General features: G+C 41.0%; 1 protein-coding gene across 9 annotated transcripts in view; it reads left to right on the top strand.

Annotated features, from left to right (window-relative positions):
* Positions 1 to 956: 956 nt before the first annotated feature.
* The window catches only part of NEO1 (neogenin 1), a 535,617-nt gene continuing 513,544 nt past the window's right edge, over positions 957 to 23,029 (top strand). For 4 of the 9 annotated variants that reach the window (XM_034783474.1, XM_034783473.1, XM_034783472.1 and 1 more), the window contains exon 1: positions 958 to 1,344. In XM_034783474.1, the coding sequence (XP_034639365.1) occupies positions 1,236 to 1,344 (109 nt within the window). In that variant the 5' untranslated portion in view covers positions 958 to 1,235. Of the gene's footprint in view, positions 1,345 to 23,029 lie in introns of all 9 variants that reach the window. The other 5 variants (XM_034783478.1, XM_034783476.1, XM_034783475.1 and 2 more) reach the window with 2 other exon arrangements.

Raw genomic sequence — 23,029 nt, 5'->3', positions numbered from 1 at the left:
TGTGCTGATTGTAGGGGATCAAAGGGGTGTAGGATGAGGGGATGTGGGGTCGGTGATGGGTAGGTGCATAGGGGTGTGGGGTCGGTGGAGGGGGTCATGGGGGATAGGGTAAGGGGGTGTGGGGTTGATGGGGGTCAGGGGCGTGTAGGATGAGGGGGTGTGGAGTCGGTGGAGTATAGGGGGTCAGTGGGGTGTAGGATGAGGGGGTGTGGGGTCGTGGGGGGGTAGGGAGTTAGAGGGGTGTGTGGTCAGTGGGGGTAGGCGGTCGGTGGGGTGTAGGATGAGGGGGTGTGGGGTTGGTGGGGGTATAGGATGAGGGGGTGTGGGGTCAGTGGGTGGGGTGTAGGGGGTCAGAGGCGTGTAGGATGAGGGGCTGGGGTCATCAACTTGTCCATACACGGACACAAGTGTCTGTGGTAAAAACGTTGAGGTCCATGGTAATTTTTCAAAAAATTGAATGACTGAATGACATAACCCCCCACCCCAATGTCCATCACTAAGTATGATAATTTTGTTAAGTGTCCGTCATGCAACATGGTGTTGCCCATCCTGATGAGGGAGTGTAGGGGGTCAGAGGGAGTATAGAGGAGCGGGGGGAGGGGTGTAGGATGAGGGGGTGTAGGGGGTCAGTGGGGGACGAGCAGGCGCTGTTCCGGCACCAGTAGTGCCCGGTGGCCCCTCACAGCCCTGCCTGGGGCCCTGTGCCCAGCTAGGAGCGGCTCCCGCAGGAGCTCGGCGGTGCTATCCCCACGATGGTCCCTTTCCGGGTTTCCCTGCTGTCCCCTTCGCGCCGCGTTTTCTCTCTCTCCAGGCGGAGTGTGGGATTCTTTGCGCGGGCGGGGGAAGGTGGTGCTCCGCGCGCGCCCCCGGCGGTTGGCCGTCGGAGGAGCGCGCCGCCTCCCGCTGGGAGAGAGACTGGAGAAGAGAAGTGCGTTTTGCGCATGCGCACGGGCGGCGGTGGTTGGGGGCGGAGCGCGGCGAATGCCCCTCTTGCTCTGTGCGGGAGACGTGAAGCTTGGCGCTGGGACCGGCCCGCGATGGAGTGACTCCCCTCCCCGGCCTTTCTGCACGGACGGCGCTAGCCCCGCGGAGCCAGACCAGGGCAGCCTTCTCCTCAGGCCGCCGCAGCGGCAGCGACCGGTTAAGGGCGAGCGGACCCCGTCCGGCCGGAGAAGCCCCCGGGGGAGGGGCAGCTGCTGCTGGGTGCCCGGCTGCCGGGCTCGGGGCGCGGAGCGATGGCGGCGCGGGGAGCCAGGCGGCTCCTCGGCTCCCTGTGGATCGCCCTGCTCCTAGGGCAGCCGGACCCGGCCGGTGCCGCCAGGAGCAGCTCGCAGAGCCCCGCAGGTAACGAGCCGGGCGAGCCCCTGTGGCAGCGCGCGAGGGCGGTGTGGGCGGGGAGCTGGCGGGCAGAGGGGCTCAGCGCCGCGCGGAGGTTGCGCCCGGTCGCGGGGGCTGCCGTAGTGGCCTGGCGCGGCGCGCGGGGGCTGCCCGGGGTGACCGCTCCGCCCGCGCGCTGGAGGGAAGGGGCCGATGCGGCCGGCCGGGCAGGCGGCTCGCTGAGGGCGGGGAATGGTAGCCCCGCGGCTTTGGGGAGGCCAGGGCTGTTGGTCCGGGCTGGGCATTTACAGGCACCTTTCCCCAGCACTGGGAAGGTCCGTTCCACTTGTGAGAGCGGGACAGCCTTGGGCACCTTACGTGCACAAGTAAGGGCCACTGCACATCTCCTTCAGTAGAGTTATCCCTGCCACTTCTCGGTGCAGGGAGAGACACAGGAGGCACCTGGGTCCAGTTTCCCTCAGCATTCCCAGTACGCTTCATCAAGGACCTCCGTTTCCTGCTCTCATTGAAATCTATGGACAAACTACTATTGAAATCAGTGAGAGCAGAATCGGGCCCTAGCTGAGCTGCAAGACCAGACCTGCTTTGCTGATTTCAGCAGGGACTGCTTACCAGCCGAAAAATGACGACCTGCGGAGGGTGATCCTGTTGGGTAAATGAGAGCCAATAAGTTTTTTTTATTTAAAAATTATAGAAAAAGTCCCATCTTTTTGTCTTTGGGTGGGAAGAAATAGGGCTAGATTGTTTCGCCCCTCAAAGTGACCACTAATGGTCTTCTACATTGCTTGTGCCTCTTTTGCCTGTTTAACACTGGGATTGGCAGGCATACAAAACTTTAAATTAATGGTTTTGCAGCATTTCATTTTTTATAATAGTCACACTTGTCGGATTTTTACTGTTCATGATCTTAGTGTTTCCATTATGAATTCTGATTTTCAGGGATTTAAAAATTAAATCACATCCAGTTGAAATGTGATATATGAATTAGTGTTTTCTAAATCTTACAAAGAATGTTAAATCTGTTAAATATGTTATAGAATGTTTATCAAGTCTTTAATAGTGTAAGCTGCTTAGTTTGCAAAGCTTTTGCTAAAAAAGAAAAAAAAAAAACTTTTGTCCCTTTGTTGGCATTTGAATTCATGCTAAAAAAAACTGGTTTCTAGTGCCAAGAAATACCTTCAACTTTTGATTGTAAATCTATTGTAGCTTTTGCATTTTGACATTTTAAAGATAGTTGTAGTGGTGAGGTTTTGTTTGAAAAAGAAATTATTGATCAGGCAGTGGAGTTTCTTCATAGAATTGACTGAATAGGCTTTGTTATTACATGGTATAGTATGGCTGTTTCAAATCACATTAGGCAGGAACTTGGCATGCGGGTTGTCAGTGTGGGTCCTGCTATAAAATATGTATGTATGGTGACTGATATTTACATGACAGGAGAGTATTTGTCTTTACAAAATGCAAGTTTTGTAGGTTCTAATTCTGAAGTATGGCCTGTCCCTTATGAAAAGGATGTTAAAAATGGGATATTGTAGAGAAAGATGTAGTGAAGTGGGAAGGGCCCCACAGAGAGAGAGTACTAAAAACATGCTATATATGATGGAACCAAAAGAAGATTCTCTGGAAGTTGGCTTGAGTCTGTGGCCTGGAGCCAATTAGGTGATTTTTCTATATTTTTGTCTTTGGATGGGAAGAAATAGGGCTAGAATTGTGTCACCAATCTGAAAATGACCAATTAGTGGTGATCTACAAAGATAGCTCATGCCACTTTTACCTCTTAGCACTGGACTTGGATGACATATAAGATTTTAAACTTCAGATTGTTTTTGCAGTTATTGCATGTCTTGGAATAATATTAGACAACTGCACTTGGAAAACAAATATTTTGTTCCTCTAGTACAGGGGTCGGCAACCTTTCAGAAGTGGTGTGCTGAGTCTTCATTTATTCACTCTAATTTAAGGTTTTGTGTGCCAGTAATACATTTAAACATTTTTAGAAGTCTATAATATATAACTAAACTATTGTTGTATGTAAAGTAAATAAAGTTTTTAAAATGTTTAAGAAGCTTCATTTAAAATGCAGAGCCCCTCAGACTGGTGGCCCGGACCCAGGCAGTGTGAGTGCCACTGGAAAATCAGCTCGCGTGCCATAGGTTGCCTACCCCTGCTCTAGTATATAAACTATAATGTACTTGCTGGGTGCTGCAGGTGCCATTTAAAGGAAAAAAAGAGAGAACTCTGCTTGAGTGACTTAAAGCAGCAGAGCCCCAAGAGTGAATTCAACCATATGGTTACTGTAGGGTCATACATTCCTAATACATACTATAACTATTAAAATTGACCAGTTTATTCTTTGCATTGTTGCACTATGTAATTCCCATTAATGTTAACAGGAGCCATAGTGGCTAGAGGGACAAGAAGCCCATGCCCTTTGATTGTAAAAGTATATTTAAAAAAAAAAATGGTTAAATTATTAATTTACCCTTTCTTTACTGTCGGTAAGAGTATTACCAGGCTTAATCTCCCAAGTCACCATTTATGATATAATTCCTCTTGTCTTAACTGTTTATGGAATGATTATTAAATTCCCCAAATATGTTGTTTGATTTAGGTCAAATATATCTAGTTCTCTGACCCAAAGAGGTTAAACATGAAATGGCAAGGGAAGAAAAAAACTTAAACAGATAGGGGTGGGGAGGTCAAAGTTTATTTTCAGTTATAAAATCATGAGTGTGCTTGGGTGATTTTGTGCAAATCTTTTATTGTTTCATTAAGAATTTTTGTATATATTTAACTTGCAAAATAATTATAAACACAGGAGACTAAAGGAATTACTGATGTCATAGAGTTTAAGGCCAGAAGGGACCACCAGATCATCTAGTCAGACCTCTTGTATATCACAGACCTCCAACACCACCTGCATAATAAATCTAATACTTGTCATACATGTATATTGACTATTCAGCATATAATTTGACATGTAAGTGACTTGATTGAAAATAACTCCTCGTAAGCTATGCATGATGTATTGTTTTGGCATTTGCATAAGTGCCCATAAATAGAGTGCAGTGAAAGGCCATCTTGATGTTTTTTCTTTGTGAATAGAGAGACTATTGCAAGTCATTCTTTATCTGGACTTTATGCAACAGGAATACAGCATAGTTTGTAGCAGCTGGTTGGTTTGGTTTAGTCTTTTGTACTATAAGTTTTTCTAACTTTTCAGCCATAGTTGTTAAAAGAGCAAAGTGAATGGGCTCAGTTACAAGGGTATTATGTAGAATCCTTCTAGACAGTGCTTTATGTAAAGTTTGTTATCTTGAGGGGAAGGCAGTACATTGCTACTTAGCTAAGTTGTAAGTGGATGGTTTGTTTCTTTCAGTCTCACTTTTGCTGTGGTATTATTACCTTGTTACTTCACATTTTAGCGTTCTTAAATTTATTTTTTTTAGTTGTAGGTCCTGTTTCAATTAAATGGTTGTTGACTGATGATGAAATTATTATAGTAAACTAATGTATGAATTTACACAGATTTGATCAGTTTATACATATACCCATGTGTAGTATGCATTTGTCACAAACAGGAAGTGTGGAAAATATTGTCATTTTCATTTTAAATTAGATTTCTTGGATTAGTTGTGTTCCTCCTTTCTCTTTATATAAATAATATAGTACACACTTGGTTATTCTTGGCTATAAAGTATCCTGGTGGTTTGCAAGAGATCAGACTTTTGTCACTGTTCTATTCTAGGAGTGATTATTGCCAGGGCAGTGTAATATGGGGAAGTGGGGGAGAGATGCCACATTTTTGTTTGAAGGTTTTATAAATGTTGGGTCTTTGAAAGTTGTTTAGAGGCTTGCGTTGTTAGTTCTGGTGGAGCTGAGTTCATGTCTTGAGTGTAGGTGAGGAGGACAAAGGTGCATGATAAATATGACTTCTATGGATATCATCACATATATATTATGTATCTTAATGAGAAACTATTAATTTATTTACTTTGAAAGAGAAGATAAAATTATGCAAGCATCCTCAGAGAAATCTAAACACAGCTCAGGCGGCTTGTTCTTTTTTTTTTTTTTTTTTAAAATAATATTCAGATAGCCACACAAAATTGAGCTTTCTATCTGCATGAGATTTTCAAAAAATATTTAATGCATGCTTTCCTCTTAGTCAGCAATAGAAAGCAATGAGGGTGCATGGAAATGGAACAAGATGGGTGTTTTCAAGAAAATTACATAAAGAACAATATTAACGTTCTCTTGGCAAATATATTTCTCATTTATGTAACAATACATAATTTCAAAATTGCAGCCTATAGATCACTTTGGGACAGAAAACAGGTGTTGCAGTAATTTTAACCTTTTAGAAATCTTCAACTTCATGAAGTATATGCCATCACAGATATGATCTTTTTTCCTAAAAATGCATAAGGATTTGTTTTCATTTCCACACTTTGTAATGCATGTGTGAGAGGAGAAAGAGTAACAAAATTGTTGCCATTATCTAATATTTATATTAGGTTTTTTTTGTGAGGAATCTGGGTTCTGGCTTAGAGAGAGAGGTTAATGAAATGAAAGTAGGCTTGATTCTGCTTCCACTGAAATTAATAGCCAACCTTCTCTTGATTTCAATGGCTGCAAGATTAGAACTCAACTGGCTGCAGGATCAAGATCACTATTTCTCAAGTGTCTAATTAAAATAATTGGTTTTTTTTTTTTAGCTAACATTGCTTTCTTTTCACAATCTCCCATCATTGAAGTACCAGTGTTCCTTTGATTTGTTATCCATTTTCTCTAGACATTCATCTACTCTGCTAAATATTGGTTACCTAGCTCCTTAATGGCTTCACTTGTAAATGATAACAAATATTTTCTTGCATATTTTCTTTCATAGTTGCCCTAATGTTACCTTGCCCCCCCAGCAAGCCCTAATGAGACTGAATGATATATATGGAGAAAAGGCACAAATCAGTGATGTACTCTAGTAAAATGCAATAGTAGGCTTTTCTTTTGGTAGTGATGTATAGGAGAAATCCCAAATTTATTTATTAGTGGTGTAATACCCAGATTGGTTTGTATGTCTATTTCTTAACTACAACAGACATTTAATTTAGTGCATGGTAATATGATAGTAATAAATCTAGTAGTTAAATGTGACATGTTAAAAGTAGGCTATGACATGCCCAAAGTGTGATAGAAAATACTGTCACTAAATATCAAACTGGTTGTTCTTACAATACAAATTTTAGAGATTAAATTTAAAAGTAGTAGCCTGTGTTCACTAAATTTAAAATAACCTATCTGTGTATTTGGGTTGTGAATGGGGAAATATACTGCCTGTCCATATCTTTTATCATACTGAAATAGATTGAAAAATTATATCATCTCACCCACCTAGTGTCTCTTAAAAATACCAGGTAAAAGAGCCAAAAGAATTCTTAAATCCATAGCACTGTAATATTTATTCTATGAGAGAATTTGAGAAACCAACCATACTAATGGTTGTCTATTGATTGCTAGTGCTCCAATTAAGTCACTAAACTGCCTACTGGGGGGATAGCTCAGTGGTTTGAGCATTGGCCTGCTAAACCCAAGATTGTGAGCTCAATCCTTGAGGGGGTTGTTTAGGGATCTGGGGCAAAAATCTGTTTGGGGATTAGTCCTGCTTTGAGCAGGGGGTTGGACTAGATGACCTCCTGAGGTCCCTTCCAACCCTGATATTCTATGAAGATGGTAACCTGAGTAATTCCATGTAGTTTATGCACATACACACATTTTTTGTTGTTGTTGCATTATAGGGTTCTTAACACCTCCCCTCCCCAACCCCCACTGGTATTATTTGAGGAACTAAATATTAGTTGGAAAAATGAGATTTAGATGTAGCAATATCTAATAAATAACTAATTTATTAGGTGCTTTCATTTTTAAAATGTTCAGTATTTCAAATGCTAAATATATACTATTAAGAGAATACCTTTTAACCCTTAATTTTGCAAAGTGAACAATATGATTAACTGATGGATGCAAAAACTTTACATTCAATTGATAAAATAATTTTAGAGATTAAAATAGAAAAACTATCGATTAAATTGGATGAAGGAATAAATAGACCTGCATTGTTGATGATGACTCTTCAGGATTTGAGAGGGGGGAAGGAGGTTTCTGATGTTTCTCCAGGGTCTGGCTAACACAAAATAGGCTCAGGGTAACTCATTTTGCGTACTGTAGTTTTCTGTAGAATTCAATGCAGTTTTGTTTATGCATGCTTGTTTTTCTGTTACTCATACACATTTAACCATATATATCTACTATGAATAATATAAAGTGAATACAGTACTTTGATAGTTAAAGGTTATTGTTGTGTTTTTACCATTCTCATGCATCAGAGAGTGTAATGATGAAATGGCCTTAAAAGAATGATAGAAGCAGTTAGTGCTCTTTGAACATTTTACCAGAGTATTATAAGTGCCCTTTAAGAAAGTGTGTTACTGCAATGCCATGATACTCTTAAATTCAAAGCGCCCTGCTGAAGAACAGATACCCAAATGTCCGTTAGAAATTCCATGGGTAGAAATTAACATTACATTCCCTGTCTCCAAACATTAGCAATTTATACTGAATTCTTGCATGAAGGTACTTGAGCCCCTGGAGTACTGTATTTGGTAATTCCAGCTACTATAAAATCCATGGATTATACATAGAATACTGTGAATATACTAAGTGTCTGTTTTTTAATGTAAATTCTTTTTAATGATTTCCTCATAAAAATCCAATTGGAAAATTAAATCACTATTGTTTCTAATACACATTTACATGCTGCTGAGAATTTCTTTTGTGATATAAAAGTGCTTTACTGAATGATTGCAAGTTGTGAAGCTGAGTGACACTTGGATTCGTATCAAATTATTCCTGAGGGTATTCTGTGCGAAAAAAGTTGGAAATTCTGCAAAATTTATATGTCAAATAAATGTGGAGGCTCCAGCATGGCATTGGGGAGCACAGGCCACTGGCTGCACAGAGGTGGGAGATCACTGTGCAGCTTCCCGCCCCCCCCCACCGCCGCCAACCCTGCCACAGCTCAAGGACCGGGCCTGCCCCTCCATGTGGGCAGGTAGGCTCAACAAGGCAGGATCCAAGTGTGGAGGGGCTGGGGGGGAGGGATCCAGGTGTGGGTTGAGAGGGTTTTGTGTGGGGCAGTCTGGGTGTGGGCAGCTCAGTGGGGACCCAGATGCAGGGGGGATCTGGATGCATTGGGGCTTGTTGTGGATTTCTGGTTGCAATGATAATGGGACTCTGCAGGGGGGGGATCCAGGTGAAGGTGGTTGGGGCTCAGCCTGGGGGGGGGGCGGAATCTGTGTGTGTGGGGGATAGAGCTCGGCAAGGGAGTCTGGGTATGCAGGGCTCAGTGGGGGGTGTAGATGCTGGGGCAGTGGGGCTCAGTGGGGTGGGGATCCAGGTGCAGCTGGTGGGGTTCAGTGGAGTGGGCATCTGGGTGTGGGTGGCTTGAGGTGGTCCAGGTGCAGGGGGAGAGGGACTCATTGGGGGGTTCTGTGTGTGTGTCTGTGGGCGGGGGTGAGGCTCGGCGGGAGAGTCTGTGTATGTGGAAGTCTAGATGCATGGGGGGTTGAGCTGATGGGGGAGCAGCTCCCTGTACAGGGTTCCCTCCCCCTGCAGCTGAGCAGCAATGGGTGCAGGAAAGAGGAGGGGAGGGGGAGTTTTCAGTGCTTTCTGCAGCAGGGGGGAGAAATCTGTGGGTGGGTCTGACCTGGCCCTGGATGCTGTGCAGGGGAAGAGGAAGTCCAGTCCTCCCTAGTCCAGCCGGGACTAGCATCTGAGCCCAGCATGCAGGGTAGGAGCCATCAGCCTAGTCTTTCCCCAGTCCCACCTCCTGCCCTGCAGTGATTTACCTCTCTGCTGGGTGCCCTGGGCTCCTGAAACATACTGCTGGGGAGGGTTGCATGACCGCTCTTGTGGCTTCCCTTTGCTTCCCCGTCAGAAAGTAATTTTTCTGTGGGGAAGCAAAGAAATCTGCAGGGGACATAATTCTGTGTATGCTTCTCCCACGAGTAAACAAATTCCTTTTTCATATAATATTCTCCAATGCTATTTTATTTTTTATAAATTTTATAAGTTGTTTGGTTGGTGAGTATTCTTAGCATTGTTTAAGACCATTGCGGTGTTGGAATGTTCTGGCAGGATGAAATCAGACTCATTAGAAATCCACACTGTTTGGAGAACAGTATGAGACAAGACTTTTTAGGAAGATAACAATGCCTCAAACTGGGGGTGAATCCTGGGTGCCGTGGTTACAGTGGAGATAACAACTTATAATACGGACTTTAGGAGTGAACATGTTACATTTTTATAGTTATTGCTAATAGAAATTGCATACTTATTGCTGAGGTGGTTTTTTTTTTTTTGAGATGCTTATTAATACCTGAGAAAATTCACTTGTCAGATCAGTTGCTCTACACAATAGTTACTTCAAGGGCAGGGAACATATGTGCAAAAGGTATTACCAAATAGGCATGGTGTCAGTGTGAGAGCCTAAAGATTATCATTTGTCACAGTATAGTAAATCCATTCTGCTCAATGAAATGTGATACGTTGTAATATTTGGAAAGTTAATTCATTTGTTTTTTATTTTCTGTGGGGGGGGGGGGGAATCATAGAAGCTGTCACTGACATCACAAATTTCCTCCATTTCTTTATAAACTGGGAAGGGGGGGGGAGAAAGAATCTGAATGCAAAAATAAATGAGTGGTCATTCTTGTTGGATTTATTAAACCTTTAAGGCCAACTTCTAGGCTTGCTCCTTGGCTTAAGATTGTTTCCACAGTTTGACTATGCCGCTGACTAGTTCATTGATTCTCTTCCTGCAAATCTTTTCTTTGTTTGTCCTAGAAAGATAATTGAAATGTGATCTACAAGCTGTTATATAAATATTTTGTGCTTTTTTGGTGTGTTTCTCTCTCATGTGCACATCCATTTAAGACACAGTACATTTCTTTTGTAAGTTCAATTTATGAATGTGCACCAATTTTTCACCAATACTTACAATCAATTTACTGTTCATGACCAATCTTATTAGTCTTTCTGCTGTAACTTATGTTTTCCCATTTTATCTCTTAAAGATAAATGTAAATTTTTTTTTTTAAACTCTTCGAGTGTTCTTAAAATATCCAGCCACTAAATTGATATACTCCAGCAGTTTTGGTACATCAGTTTGGAACACGTCGGCTAGTCCAGTTACACTGCTTTACAGCCAAAATGCTTCTGAAATAAATGTAGTCAAACTTTGCTAATTCTGGGTCACTGAGAACGAAAATGATGCCTAAAATTGTTGATTGGCTCTAGTTTTCAAGATATGCTATTGGATCAGTATATATGACCCTTGACTTGGGAATGGCGGAGGATAAGTGAGTTCTAAAGGAAAGGGATCTCAATTTAAACCAGAAATGACTAAAATACATCTTTGACTGGATCTATGAATAAATCTGACTGGGTTTGGACAGTACTTGCTTTTTAGGCAAAACAATGAATGATGCAAACTGAAGCTGGTATTGCGTCATACATGATATGAATTGCATCATGTTATTCCTAGAAGTCATGGATGATGCAATCATAACGAAGCTTACATCACGCTGCTGAACAAATTGCCCTATATCAGCTCTAGAAATCATACAGTGTCGTGCTCTCTTATTTGTCAGTGTTTGATTTTTGCAAAGGGACACATTTCTGTTTAGCCAAAGTGAGCAGAGATGCCTCGTACTTGTGTGAACGGTGTAGATAACTTCTGCTATGTTTGTGGTGAAGTGACTTTTGCATCACAAAAGCGCAGTATAACCACTATGTTTAAGAGAGCCTATCACCTTTATTTTGGCTGCAAAATTGGAGATCAGGACAAGAGGTGGGCCCCACACATATGCTGCAACACTTCTGCACCAAATCTTCGCCAGTGGTTGAACAGGAAAAGGAAATCTATGCCTTTTGCAGTGCCAATGATTTGGAGAGAGCCAACCGATCATACCAGCAATTGTTACTTCTGCATGGTGCCTCCAGTTGGGGAAGGTGTGTCAAAGAAGAAAAAGTGGACTGTGCATTACCCAAACATTCCATCAGCTATACGCCCAATACCCCATGGAGAAGGACTGCCAGTTCCTGATGCACCAGAATCATTCTCACTTGAGTCAGACGAGGAAGAGCAAGAGGATGAAACTTCTGGTCCTGAACCATTAATGTCACAGGACCCACATTTTCTCCCATCCTCCTCCTCTGAACCACACCTCATAAGACGAGGTGAACTGAATGACCTTGTCAGGGATTTGGAAGTACCCAAGAGTAAGGCAGAGCTGTTGGGCTTCAGACTACAGCAGTGGAATCTCCTGGCAGGTGATGTTAGGGTTTCCATGTTCCGTGACCGTCAAAAGGATCTTGTCCCATTCTTCTTCATGGAAGGTGATCTTGTAGCCTGCAACAACATTGATGGTGTGATGGCAGCCCTCAACATCGTTCACGATCCAGATGAGTGGAGACTGTTCATTGATTCATCGAAGACGAGTCTTAAAGCTGTTTTACTGCATAATGGCAATGTTTTGCTGTCAATTCCAGTTGGTCATGCAGTCCATATGAAGGAAACCTATGACAACATGAAACAACTTTTGAGGTGCATAAACTATGACCAACATCAGTGGCAGCTTTGTGGCGATTTGAAGGTTGTTGCTCTCTTGCTTGGTCTGCAGACTGGATATACAAAGTACTGCTATTTTCTCTGCGAATGGGATAGTCGTGCAAAAGATTCCCACTACATCAAGAAAGATTGGCCACTCTGACAGTCATTGGAGCCTGGGAGGAAAAGTGTTCAGCATCCACCACTTGCTGAATCAAGGAAGATTTTGTTACCACCCTTACACATCAAGCTGGGTCTGATGAAGAACTTTGTCAAGGCACAAGCAGCTTTCAAGTACCTCCGTGGAAAATTTCCAAGGTTAAGTGAAGCTAAGATAAAGGAAGGTGTCTTTCTTGGTCCTCAGATTCGTGAACTTCTTCGAGACGGTGCCTTTGACCATGCACTGCGTGGCAAGGAAAAGACGGCATGGAAAGCCTTCCAGTTAGTGGCAGTAAATTTTCTCGGAAACAACAAGGCAGACAACTACAGGTTGTTGGTGGAAAACTTCCTCAAGGCATACAAAAGCCTTGGTTGTAACATGTCACTAAAGATACGTTTTTTGCACTCTCATCTAGATGTTTATCCACCGAACTGCGGAGCAGTGAGCGACTAGCACGGAGAGCGATTTCACCAGGACATTGCAACAATGGAGAAACGCTATCAGGGCAAATGGAGCCCATCAATGCTTGCAGACTATTGCTGGACAGTGACAAGAGATGCTCCATTTAATGAATACAAGAGACAAGCCAAGAAGCGCCGAGTAGACACTGAATAGGACTAAACTATGTACATAATAATTTTTTGCCTTTTGTTTCATAATACATTTTATTTATATAACCCTTTTGCTGATTTTTAAAGTGTTACATAAACAGGACAGGTGAAATATTATCATGTAAAGCAACCATAAACACATGAAAAGACTTAGGTTTACAATTTATGATTAAAACTCTACTATCTACACACTATACATAGACATAAAATGTAAAAACTTTATCTTAGAAACAGTAGCCAATCAGTTGTTTTAATTGTCATATTTGAATTCAGCACATCAAAATACATAATAAATAGCACATTTTATCTCTGAAGCAGACGACTTCTCAAAAATTGTAGACCAGTGTTACCAGAGTTACATGCAACAGCACCAGGAATTCTGTCCAAAGTTTTAATGCTGAGGACTCTGTATTCCAGCCTCTCTCCTATTCTCTGATTCTTTTTTAATTTCTACAATGAATTTCAGAATCCATACTTCTCTTTTGTGACCAAAATGGTTACAAAATATATTTATTCACTGTGTCAGAAGTGGCACAAGGATATGTCTTTTAGAATTTCTAAACCTATGACTTACTGTGTCAAAGCTTTTAGATCCCTCAGATTCTGAACCATCAAAAAAGTGGTTTTCAGACACCTCCTGTAATCGGATTTTCAACTGCCGTTAGTTGATAATGCAGAAGTGTGTGATGGAAGAGGTAGAAAAACCTTGTTTTTTCTGATTACTTGGTTACAGATGCTAAGGTTTCTTCTCTCTTTCCTATCTGACTTTTCTTCTTTTGTAGGGCTTGTCTGCACTGAACTGAAAGTCATGTTTTTGCATTATGAGTAGATGAACAGGGCTTTGGAGCAGAGGCTGGAGCGCGGAACAGCTCCAGAGCAGTGGAGCTGCAGGTTTATGCCTGGAGCTGGAGCGGAGCCGGAGCACAGCTCCAAATCCCTGGATGAATAAAAGTATACAAAAGGGAGATCAGGCACTATTTTTGTATACGTCTATCATGTTCTCTCTCTCTCTCTCTCTCTCTCACATTCATCTTCTCTCTAGGTGACCAGTCCTAGTCTTTTTAATCTCAATTCATACAATATTTTATGCCCCAATCATTTTCATTGTCTCTCTTTTTAAGCTACATTTTCAGTGTTGACCAGAACTGAACATAGTCGTGGGAATAAGGATATATCATTGATTTTATGATGGCTTTGTAATAGTTCCTGTGCACTCCATCCAATTTCTTTATGCCTCCTAATGTTTACTTTTTTGACCACAACTGCACATTGAGAAGAGGTCTTCGTTGAGCTATCCATAGTGACACTCAGGTCTTTCTCCTGAGTTAGTAAGATAATTTAGAACCCAGTAAGATATGGGTAGTGTGGTTCTCCCCCCCACCCCCCACCCCTTCAGTGTGCATTACTTTGCATGTATCAACAGTGAATTTTCATCTATCATATTGCCTATGTTGCCCATTCAGGTAGGTTGGTTAGGTCCTTCTGTCCCTCAATGTCCTCCAGTCTTTGATAACCTAAATAATTTTGTCAAGTATCAGAGGGGTAGCCATGTTAGTCTGGATCTGTAAAAATCAACAAAGAGTCCTGTGGCACCTTATAGACTAACAGATGTATTGGAGCATAAGCTTTCGTGGGTGAATACCCACTTCATCAGACACATGATATTGCCACCTCAATGCTCATCCCCCTTTTGAATTAATTAATAAATAAATGGCACTTGGCCCAGTTTGGAACCTTGTGGCACGACACTTAACTTTGTGGCAAGATAAAAATTGACTACTTATTCCTACTGTTTTCTCTCAGTTTCTGATCCAGGACAGTACTTTGCCTGTTCACCATGACTACTTAGTTTCTTTAGTAGCCTCTTGTTCAGGAATTTTGTCAAAGGCTTCTTGTAAGTCCAGATAAATTGTCAGTTGGTTCTCCGTTAACCACTACTTTACTGACCCATTGAAAAAACTAGAGTTATGAGTTAACTTTGTAGTTGTGGAGTTAGACACTATCATTGATGTTCTACAATATTTTTAATTATGTCATCCAGTTGACCCAGTACAGAAGTATGTCTTGTTGATTTGTAACTCCCTGTACCTTCCCCGATGCCTTTTTTAGTATAGGTACAACATTTGCTGTTCTTCCAGTCCTCTGGTATAATAGCTTATTGCATATTTTTTTGAGAGCAGCCCAGCCATTTCATTCTTAAATTCAATTGGAACTCTTGGGTGTATCCTCTCTGGATCAGATGACTTATTTATTTTTAATATATCAGTTTGTTTCTGCAGCCCTTCTTTTGATACGGCAATTTCCAGTGGCACCTGCTTATTACCAGAAAAGACTAAGTCTGAGTAGGTATCCCCCTCCCATCCTCTGTGGTGAAGACTGATGTAAAGAAATCACTTAGCTTCTCAGCAATTTTCTTAATCTATCTTAATTTCTTTTCTCTTCCTGCTTCTGATACATTTCAAGAGTTTTTGTTCTTTATACCTTTTGATTTGCTCTTCAGATTCCTTCTTAGCCCTCCCAATTTCCTTTTTATATAATGCTGCTGTAATTCATGGTTCTTTTTATTGGTTTCACTGGGGTTGGATTTCCATTTCCGGAAGGATATCTGCTTGGCTTGAATAACCTCTTGAACCATGTTATTTAGTCGCACTAGTTTACTTTTTGCTTTTTTTAATTAAAAATATGCATGACTTTTAAAATTATAGTTTTCTTAAATAGCATCTATACCTAATTTTAAGATTTTAATTGCTTTGTTTTTACTTTGGAGCTTTTTTGGCTTCTTTAAGCCATATCATGTTTTGATATTTGACCAGCATGTGTGTCGATAGCTGAATTTTCCCATTATTATGATTTCATTAGACTTTGACTCTTTGATCTGTTTTGTGCACTCTGTCTTTTTTTCCTAATATGGATGTTGGTTTTATAACTCTGCTTTCATATTTGTAATCTTATAATCTGAGATTTGTATCCTTATAGATTCAACTGCATGATCCTCACCATTCAGAGAATTTACTTTACCAGATTCTGTGGAATCTTAGATATATACTACTCTTCCACATCTTCAACCTAATTTTCCCTTTTTATATACTGTGTAGCCAAGTATTACCGTAGCCCACTTATTTTTCCCACCATGTCTCAGTGATATCTGTTATGTTAAGGACTGTCCATTTCCATACATTCAGGTTCATTTATTGTTGCTTTCAAGCTTTTTTACATTTGTATATTCAGACATAACTTTTATTTTTTTTATGTGGCTATCATTAATGTGATATCTTGTTGATTTAATAGCAATTAACTGTGATCGTGACCTGCCCCTGTTCAGCTGTAACTTCTGTTCTATCCTTTACTTGATAAAAAGATACCTTTATGTTGCTGACATCTCTAACAGTGTTTTTCCCCAAATCCTATGTTAAACAATTCCCCAAAACTTTATTAATTTAATTTGGCAGGGTTTGGTTCTGCTTTCGTTAAGATAGAATCCATCCTGTCTGCATAGGTTCTTCCTTCCTCAGAATGTACCCCAGTGTCTACTAAACTTTATCTCCTCTTTACATCATCTGCTGATTCGTTCAGTGAAACCCTGAATACCTGAAGGAGGTAGCTCCCAACTTCTGTAACACTATTACTACTACTACTGATTTGGTGCATTCTCTCCAGTAAGTGTAGTAGGTTACTAAAATGCATTTTAGATCAGTAGAACAGTTGCTGTAACTTCTTAAAAGAAAGCATATGTCTCAGATGCACACACTGGGGCAAAAGTATATTATAATTTGCTTTCCAGGTTCTGATTTCAGACATTATTGTTGCATTTTTAATCCTGAATACTGTAGTCATTATTTGAAAAGTGGGTGGGTCAAGAGTATCAAACATGGTGGGGAAGGACTAGATAGATATTAACAAGGAAATAAAATGTGAGACTGGTATTGACTTTTGGAAACATTATTTTGAAAATGGGCCACCGAAAGAATTGCTTTATCTGTTGCTTCTTCACAAGACTGGCCATGGGAATTCAGTGTGATGTAGTGAAGTTGGGATCAAAATGTTTTTACATTGGACAGTATTAGAGTGAACATCATTTTGCTGCAGCAAACACTTCTATTTCTGTATCAATTTGAGATGATCTTGTATCCAGAAAAATGCAGTTTGGCCAAATGTAACATTACCAAATCCGTTTTGCAGAATACTCATGTGAGACTACAGCAAAGCCATTTTTTTTCCCTTCTGTATTCTTATTAAATTAGGCCTAACATTCTAAGTAGGAATGATCCATTGTAAGCCACACTAGTTTCATATGTGTAGACTAAAATTTGCTAAGTTAAAATGATGCAAATTCACATGTATTTCTAGCTGTATCTGCTGGTAATTGCAATGTTTTTCAAAATTCAACTTTAAACTCATAATGAATTCTCAGTTTTAGCTTTTAATTACAGTTTTATAGAAAGGTTTCATTCATGTGACTGTTTCCTAATTGCGTACAAACTATAATCATCTTTCTGAAAGAGGTTTGGATCTACTAAGCACTAAGAGGAAATAAATGTAAAACCACTACGTGGATTACGCTTTTTTCCCTGTGACGCATGGCTGCTTAATATCCATGAAAATAATTTAGCCTGTTATCTGTCTGAGAAATCCCAAGGAAACTTCATTTCAGGATCTTCACCTTGACTAGTGTGAAATTTAATTTGTCATTATTTGGAATTATTTAGCTGCATTACGGTGGAAGTGTGTAGTAATTGTATGGACTAGATGCTGTAACTTCAGCATTTTGAAACTGGGATTTAAAAACATTTTTTTCCTGTAGCATAACTGCCTAAATTAATAGATGACTGCTTTTCATATAAAGGACACATGAACTTGAAATCTAGTCAGTTAAAAAAAAAAAAGCATTAAAAATGGTTTTAGGTGCTAAATCTGTCATGAAACCTTCTGCCAATTGTAATGGTTTTTCAATCAATTACATTTTCTGGTTTTAAAAATGTTTCTCTTCCTTGTCCTGTTGCTGTATAAAAGAGTTAAACAAATATAAAATTGAATTTAAAGGGGCAGCAGTGATCCTGATGATATGCAGTGTGATGGCAATTGCAATTTACCTTGTGCATAAGTAGAGAATTTTTATCTGAACCTTTCCTTTATAATGTGTATTGGTGGTTTCTTAAATCAATAATACTAGGATTAAAAAAATTCAGACTAAAGTGTGGCTTAAGTTAATGATGTCCTTACTTACTAGAAACCAGAACAATAATGGTTAGCAGGGATACTGACAAGATTTGTGTAAATTTCACTCTGCTTGGGAAAGCACTGGAGCTATTCACAGAAGAGGAGAATCCAAAAAGTTGGAAGCTAGTGCAGGGATAAAGATGCAGTCAGGCTTTAAAGTTTGTGAGGGAGAGAGTGCTGCAGTTCCCTTCCAGCAACATGGTCTATACTTAAGTTTTACTGGTATAACTTGGTTAGAAGTATGGGTTTTTCCCCTACTTTTACCAAAATAGTTACACTGATAAAAGCCCTAGCGTGGTTGCAGTTATATCAATATAACCAGATTAGATATTGATAGTCTTGAACATTCAAACAGTATCCAGGGATAATACTCAGTACAAATCCCAGCATTATTCTCTCTTTATTTTCAGTCTTAACTGTCTTTGCAGATCCATACCAAAAGAAATTGTGGGCTTTGTCTTGTGGAACACAGAATGTTTACTATCAGTAAGTAGTTAGTATGTATACATGTAAAAATGCGGGGCTGTAAGAGACCTCAAGAGGTCATTTAGTTCATTTTCCCCCATGCTGAGGCAGGATTAAGTATACCTAGAACAGATTTCAGAGTAGCAGCCGTGTTAGTCTGTATCTGCAAAAAGAACAGGAGTACTTGTGGCACCTTAGAGACTAACAAATTTATTAGAGCATAAGCTTTCGTGGGCTACTGCCCACTTCTTCGGATGCATATAGAGTGGAACATATATTGAGGATGGATATAATATATATATATATACACACATACACACGCGCGCGCGCACACACACACACACACAGACAGACAGAGAGAGCATGAACAGGTGGGAGTTGTCTTACCAACTCTGAGAGGCCAATTAAGTAAGAGAGAAATTTTTCTTTGAAGTGATAATCAAGCTAGCCCAGTACAGACAGTTTGATAAGAAGTGTGAGAATACTTACAAGGGGAGATAGATTCAATGTTTGTAATGGCTCAGCCATTCCCAGTCCTTGTTCAATCCTGAGTTGATTGTATGTAGTTTGCATATCAATTCCAGCTCAGCAGTCTCTCGTTGGAGTCTGTAGGTTTCCGGTATAGGGTGGTATTTATATGTGACCATCGCTTATTAGCACAGTAGTGTCCAGGAGATGGACCGCTTGTGTGGATTGATCTAGGCTGAGGTTGATGGTGGGATGGAAATTATTGAAATCATGGTGGAATTCCTCAAGGGCTTCTTTTTCATGGGTCCAGATGATGAAGATGTCATCAATGTAGCGCAAGTAGAGTAGGGGCGTTAGGGGACGAGAGCTAAGGAAGCGTTGTTCTAAGTCAGCCATAAAAATGTTGGCATACTGTGGGGCCATGCGGGTACCCATAGCAGTGCCACTGACTTGAAGGTATATATTGTCCCCAAATGTGAAATAGTTATGGGTGAGGACAAAGTCACAAAGTTGAGCCACCAGGTTAGCTGTGACATTATCGGGGATACTGTTCCTGATAGCTTGTAGTCCATCTTTGTGTGGAATATTAGTGTAGAGGGCTTCTACGTCCATAGTGGCCAGGATGGTGTTTTCTGGAAGATCACCGATGGATTGTAGTTTCCTCAGGAAATCAGTGGTGTCTCGAAGATAGCTGGGAGTGCTGGTAGAGTAGGGTCTGAGGAGAGAGTCCGCGTAACCAGACAAGCCTGATGTTAGGGTGCCAATGCCTGAGATGATGGGGCGTCCAGGATTTCCAGGTTTATGGATCTTGGATAGCAAATAGAATACCCCTGGTCGGGGTTCTAGGCATGTGTCTCTAAGGATTTGTTCCTGTGCTTTGTCAGGGATTTTTTTTTTTTTTTTTTTTTTTTTTTTTTTTTTGCAGNGGATTTCCAGGTTTATGGATCTTGGATAGCAAATAGAATACCCCTGGTCGGGGTTCTAGGCATGTGTCTCTAAGGATTTGTTCCTGTGCTTTGTCAGGGGATTTTTTTTTTTTTTTTTTTTTTTTTTTTTTTTAGCAGATGGTGTAGTTTCTTTAGGTAATCCTCAGTGGGATCAGAGGATAATGGCCTGTAGAATGTGGTGTTAGAGAGCTGTCTATCTCCCCTTGTAAGTATTCTCACACTTGTTATCAAACTGTCTGACTGGGCTAGCTTGATTATCACTTCAAAACTTTTTTTTCTCTTACTTAATTGGCCTCTCAGAGATGGTAAGACAACTCCCACCTGTTCATGCTCTCTGTATGTGTGTATATATATCTCCTCAATATATGTTCCACTCGATATGCATCCGAAGAAGTGGGCAGTAGCCCAAGAAAGCTTATGCTCTAATAAATTTGTTAGTCTCTAAGGTGCCACAAGTACTCCTGTTCTTTATACCTAGAACATCTCCAATTGATGTCTATTTAACCTATTTTTAAAAACCTCCGATGATGGGGATTCTACACATCTCTAGATAACCTGTTCCAGTGCTTAACTATCCTTGTATTTAGAAAATTTTTCCTAATATATAACATAATTTGCAGCAAAGGAGATTTAAACCAATTATTTCTTGTCCTAACCTCAGTGGACAAGGAGAACAATTGATTGGTTTCCTTTCTATAATAACTGTCTTCAAATATATAAAAGGTTATTTCCCTCCCCCTCAGCCGTCTCTTTTTTAGACTAAATATGCCCATGTCTTTCAACTTTTCCTCAGAGATTTTGTTTTTTAAATCTTTTATAATTTGTGTTACTCTCCTTGGAGACTCTCCTATTTGTCCACATCTTTCTTTAAGTGTGGCAGCCAGAACTGGATACAGTGCTCACCAATGCCTAATAGAATGGAACAATTACCTTCTGTGTTTTACATAGGACACTAATACATTTATTATTCTAGAAACTGAGTTTGAAAGGCCTGCCCCATAACTTTCCCACAGCTCCCTCTTTTCTGAGGACTGGACTGGCCATAGAAACGTCACATTCTATTTATGTTGCACAAAACCATTTTCTTGATTTCTTTTTAGAGAATAAAGTGTCTTATTAATTTTGGTTTTATTGTGTGGGTTGTTTATGGCCAGTGTGTATATTTGAAGGCTGATTTTTTTGGGGCCCTTTAGGTCTTCTTTTTCCTCTTTTTCTTTTGCAGTTTTAGGCTCTTTGTAGTTACTAACGTCTGGTTTTTGCTTATAGTATTCTTTGACAAGTGGCCAAATTTCAAGAAATGAGACCAGTAATGGCAAATCCTCTGTGATTGATGCACATGGCCATATATGTGAAGTGGCTGGTTGATGGGTGTTTGTTTTAAGATTGTGGTTTTATGCTGATTTTTTTTTTTTTTTTCAGATGCAGTAGGAAGGAAAGGCTCATACTTTTCTTAACTAAGAAGGCTTTGTGTCCACTTGTTTTGAGCTGTCCGTTTTGGTTCTATTGTTGAATGTAGATTCAGACTCTTCAGTCTGCCAGTGCGGTTCCCATGAGTCAGAGGATTTTTTTTTTCGTATAGTGTCCCTGTGGGTGCTCCACTTTAGGTGCTCTTGATTGGAGGTTTTTGGTAGCAGTCCCCATCCTGCCTGCACAAGCACCCTACACAGCCTTAAGCCCTGTACCAAGGCTATATGGGACTATGCTGTTGGCAGCCGGTATCAAGCAGAGTGCCCCAGGGCTCAGTCCTAGGGCTGGTTTTGTTCAACATGTTTATTAATGATCTGGATGATGGGATGAAGTGTACCCTCAGCAAGTTCGCAGATGACACTAACCTGGGGGGAGAGGTAGATACACTGGGGGTAGGAATAGGTTCCAGAGTGACCTACACAAATTGGAGGATTGGACCAAAAGAAGTCTGAGGTTCAACAAGGACAAGTGCAGAGTCCTGCGTTTAGGAAGGAAGAATCCCATGAACCGCTACAGGCTGGGGACCAACTGGCTAAGCAGCAGTTCTGCAGAAAAGGACCTGGGGATTACAGTGGATGAGAAGCTGGATATGAATAAGCAGCGTGCCCTTGTTGCCAAGAATGCAAACGGCATATTGGGCTGTATTAGTAGGAGCATTGCCAGCAGATTGAGGAAAATGATTATTCCCCTCTATTTGACACTGGTGAGGCCACACTTTGAGTATTGTCCAGTTTTGGTCCCTCCACTACAGAAGGGATGTGGACAAATTGGGGAGTCCAGTGGAGGGCAACGAAAATGATTAGGGGGCTGGGGCACATGACTTATGAGGAGAGGCTGAGGGAACTGGGCTTATTTAGTCTGCAGAAGAGAAGAGTGAGATGGGATTTGATAGCAGCCTTCAGCTACTTGAAGGGGGGTTCCAAAGAGGATGGAGCTAGACTGTTCTCAGTGGTGGCAGATGACAGAACAAGAAGCAATAGTCTCAAGTTGCAGTGAGGGAGGTCTAGGTTGGATATTAGGAAACACTATTTCACCAAGAGGGTGGTGAAGCACTGGAATGGGTTACCTGTGGAGGTGGTGGAACCTCCATCCTTAGAGGTTTTTAAGCCTGGCTTGACAAAGCCCTGGGTGGGATGATTTAGTTGGGGTTGGCCCTGCTTTGAGCAGGGGATTGGACTAGATGGCCTCCTGAGGTCTCTTCCAACACTAATATTCTATGATTCTGTATGCTGGTGAACCACTCTCAGTTCTTTCTCGAGCACCTTCGGCCAGAGACTAGTCTAGCGTGTGCTTGTTTGCTGTGTACCTGTTTCCCTTGTTACTAGTGTTTTAGCTTTATAGTTGGCTCTTAGAAGTAGTAGGTTTTTAGTACCTTTATAGTTGGAAAGTTTGTTCCCTTTTCTCTCCTTTTCTTTTCTCCTTTTTCTTTTCTCACACATGCTTTTGTTTTTCTTTTTTCCCCTATTGAGGGGCTTGAACAGGTATTTCTTCCCAGGAATGCAGGGCTCCCTGGGATTTAAAAGGTGCTGCTCTTGTCGAGAAGCAGTCCTTGTTAGTGACAGACATTCCCACTGCATTCTTTGCTTAGGAGACTCTCACTTTCCTAGCAAGTGTAAAATCTGTTCTTTGAAGGGATGACCCTATAAAAACAGGGAAATTAAGTATTGTCTATTAATGATGGAGCAAGCCT

Source organism: Trachemys scripta, chromosome 10, assembly GCF_013100865.1.
Source record: "Trachemys scripta elegans isolate TJP31775 chromosome 10, CAS_Tse_1.0, whole genome shotgun sequence".
NCBI lineage: Eukaryota > Metazoa > Chordata > Testudines > Emydidae > Trachemys > Trachemys scripta.
The sequence above is the reverse complement of the archived record's forward strand: the minus strand, read 5'-3'. Positions and strand labels throughout refer to the sequence as shown.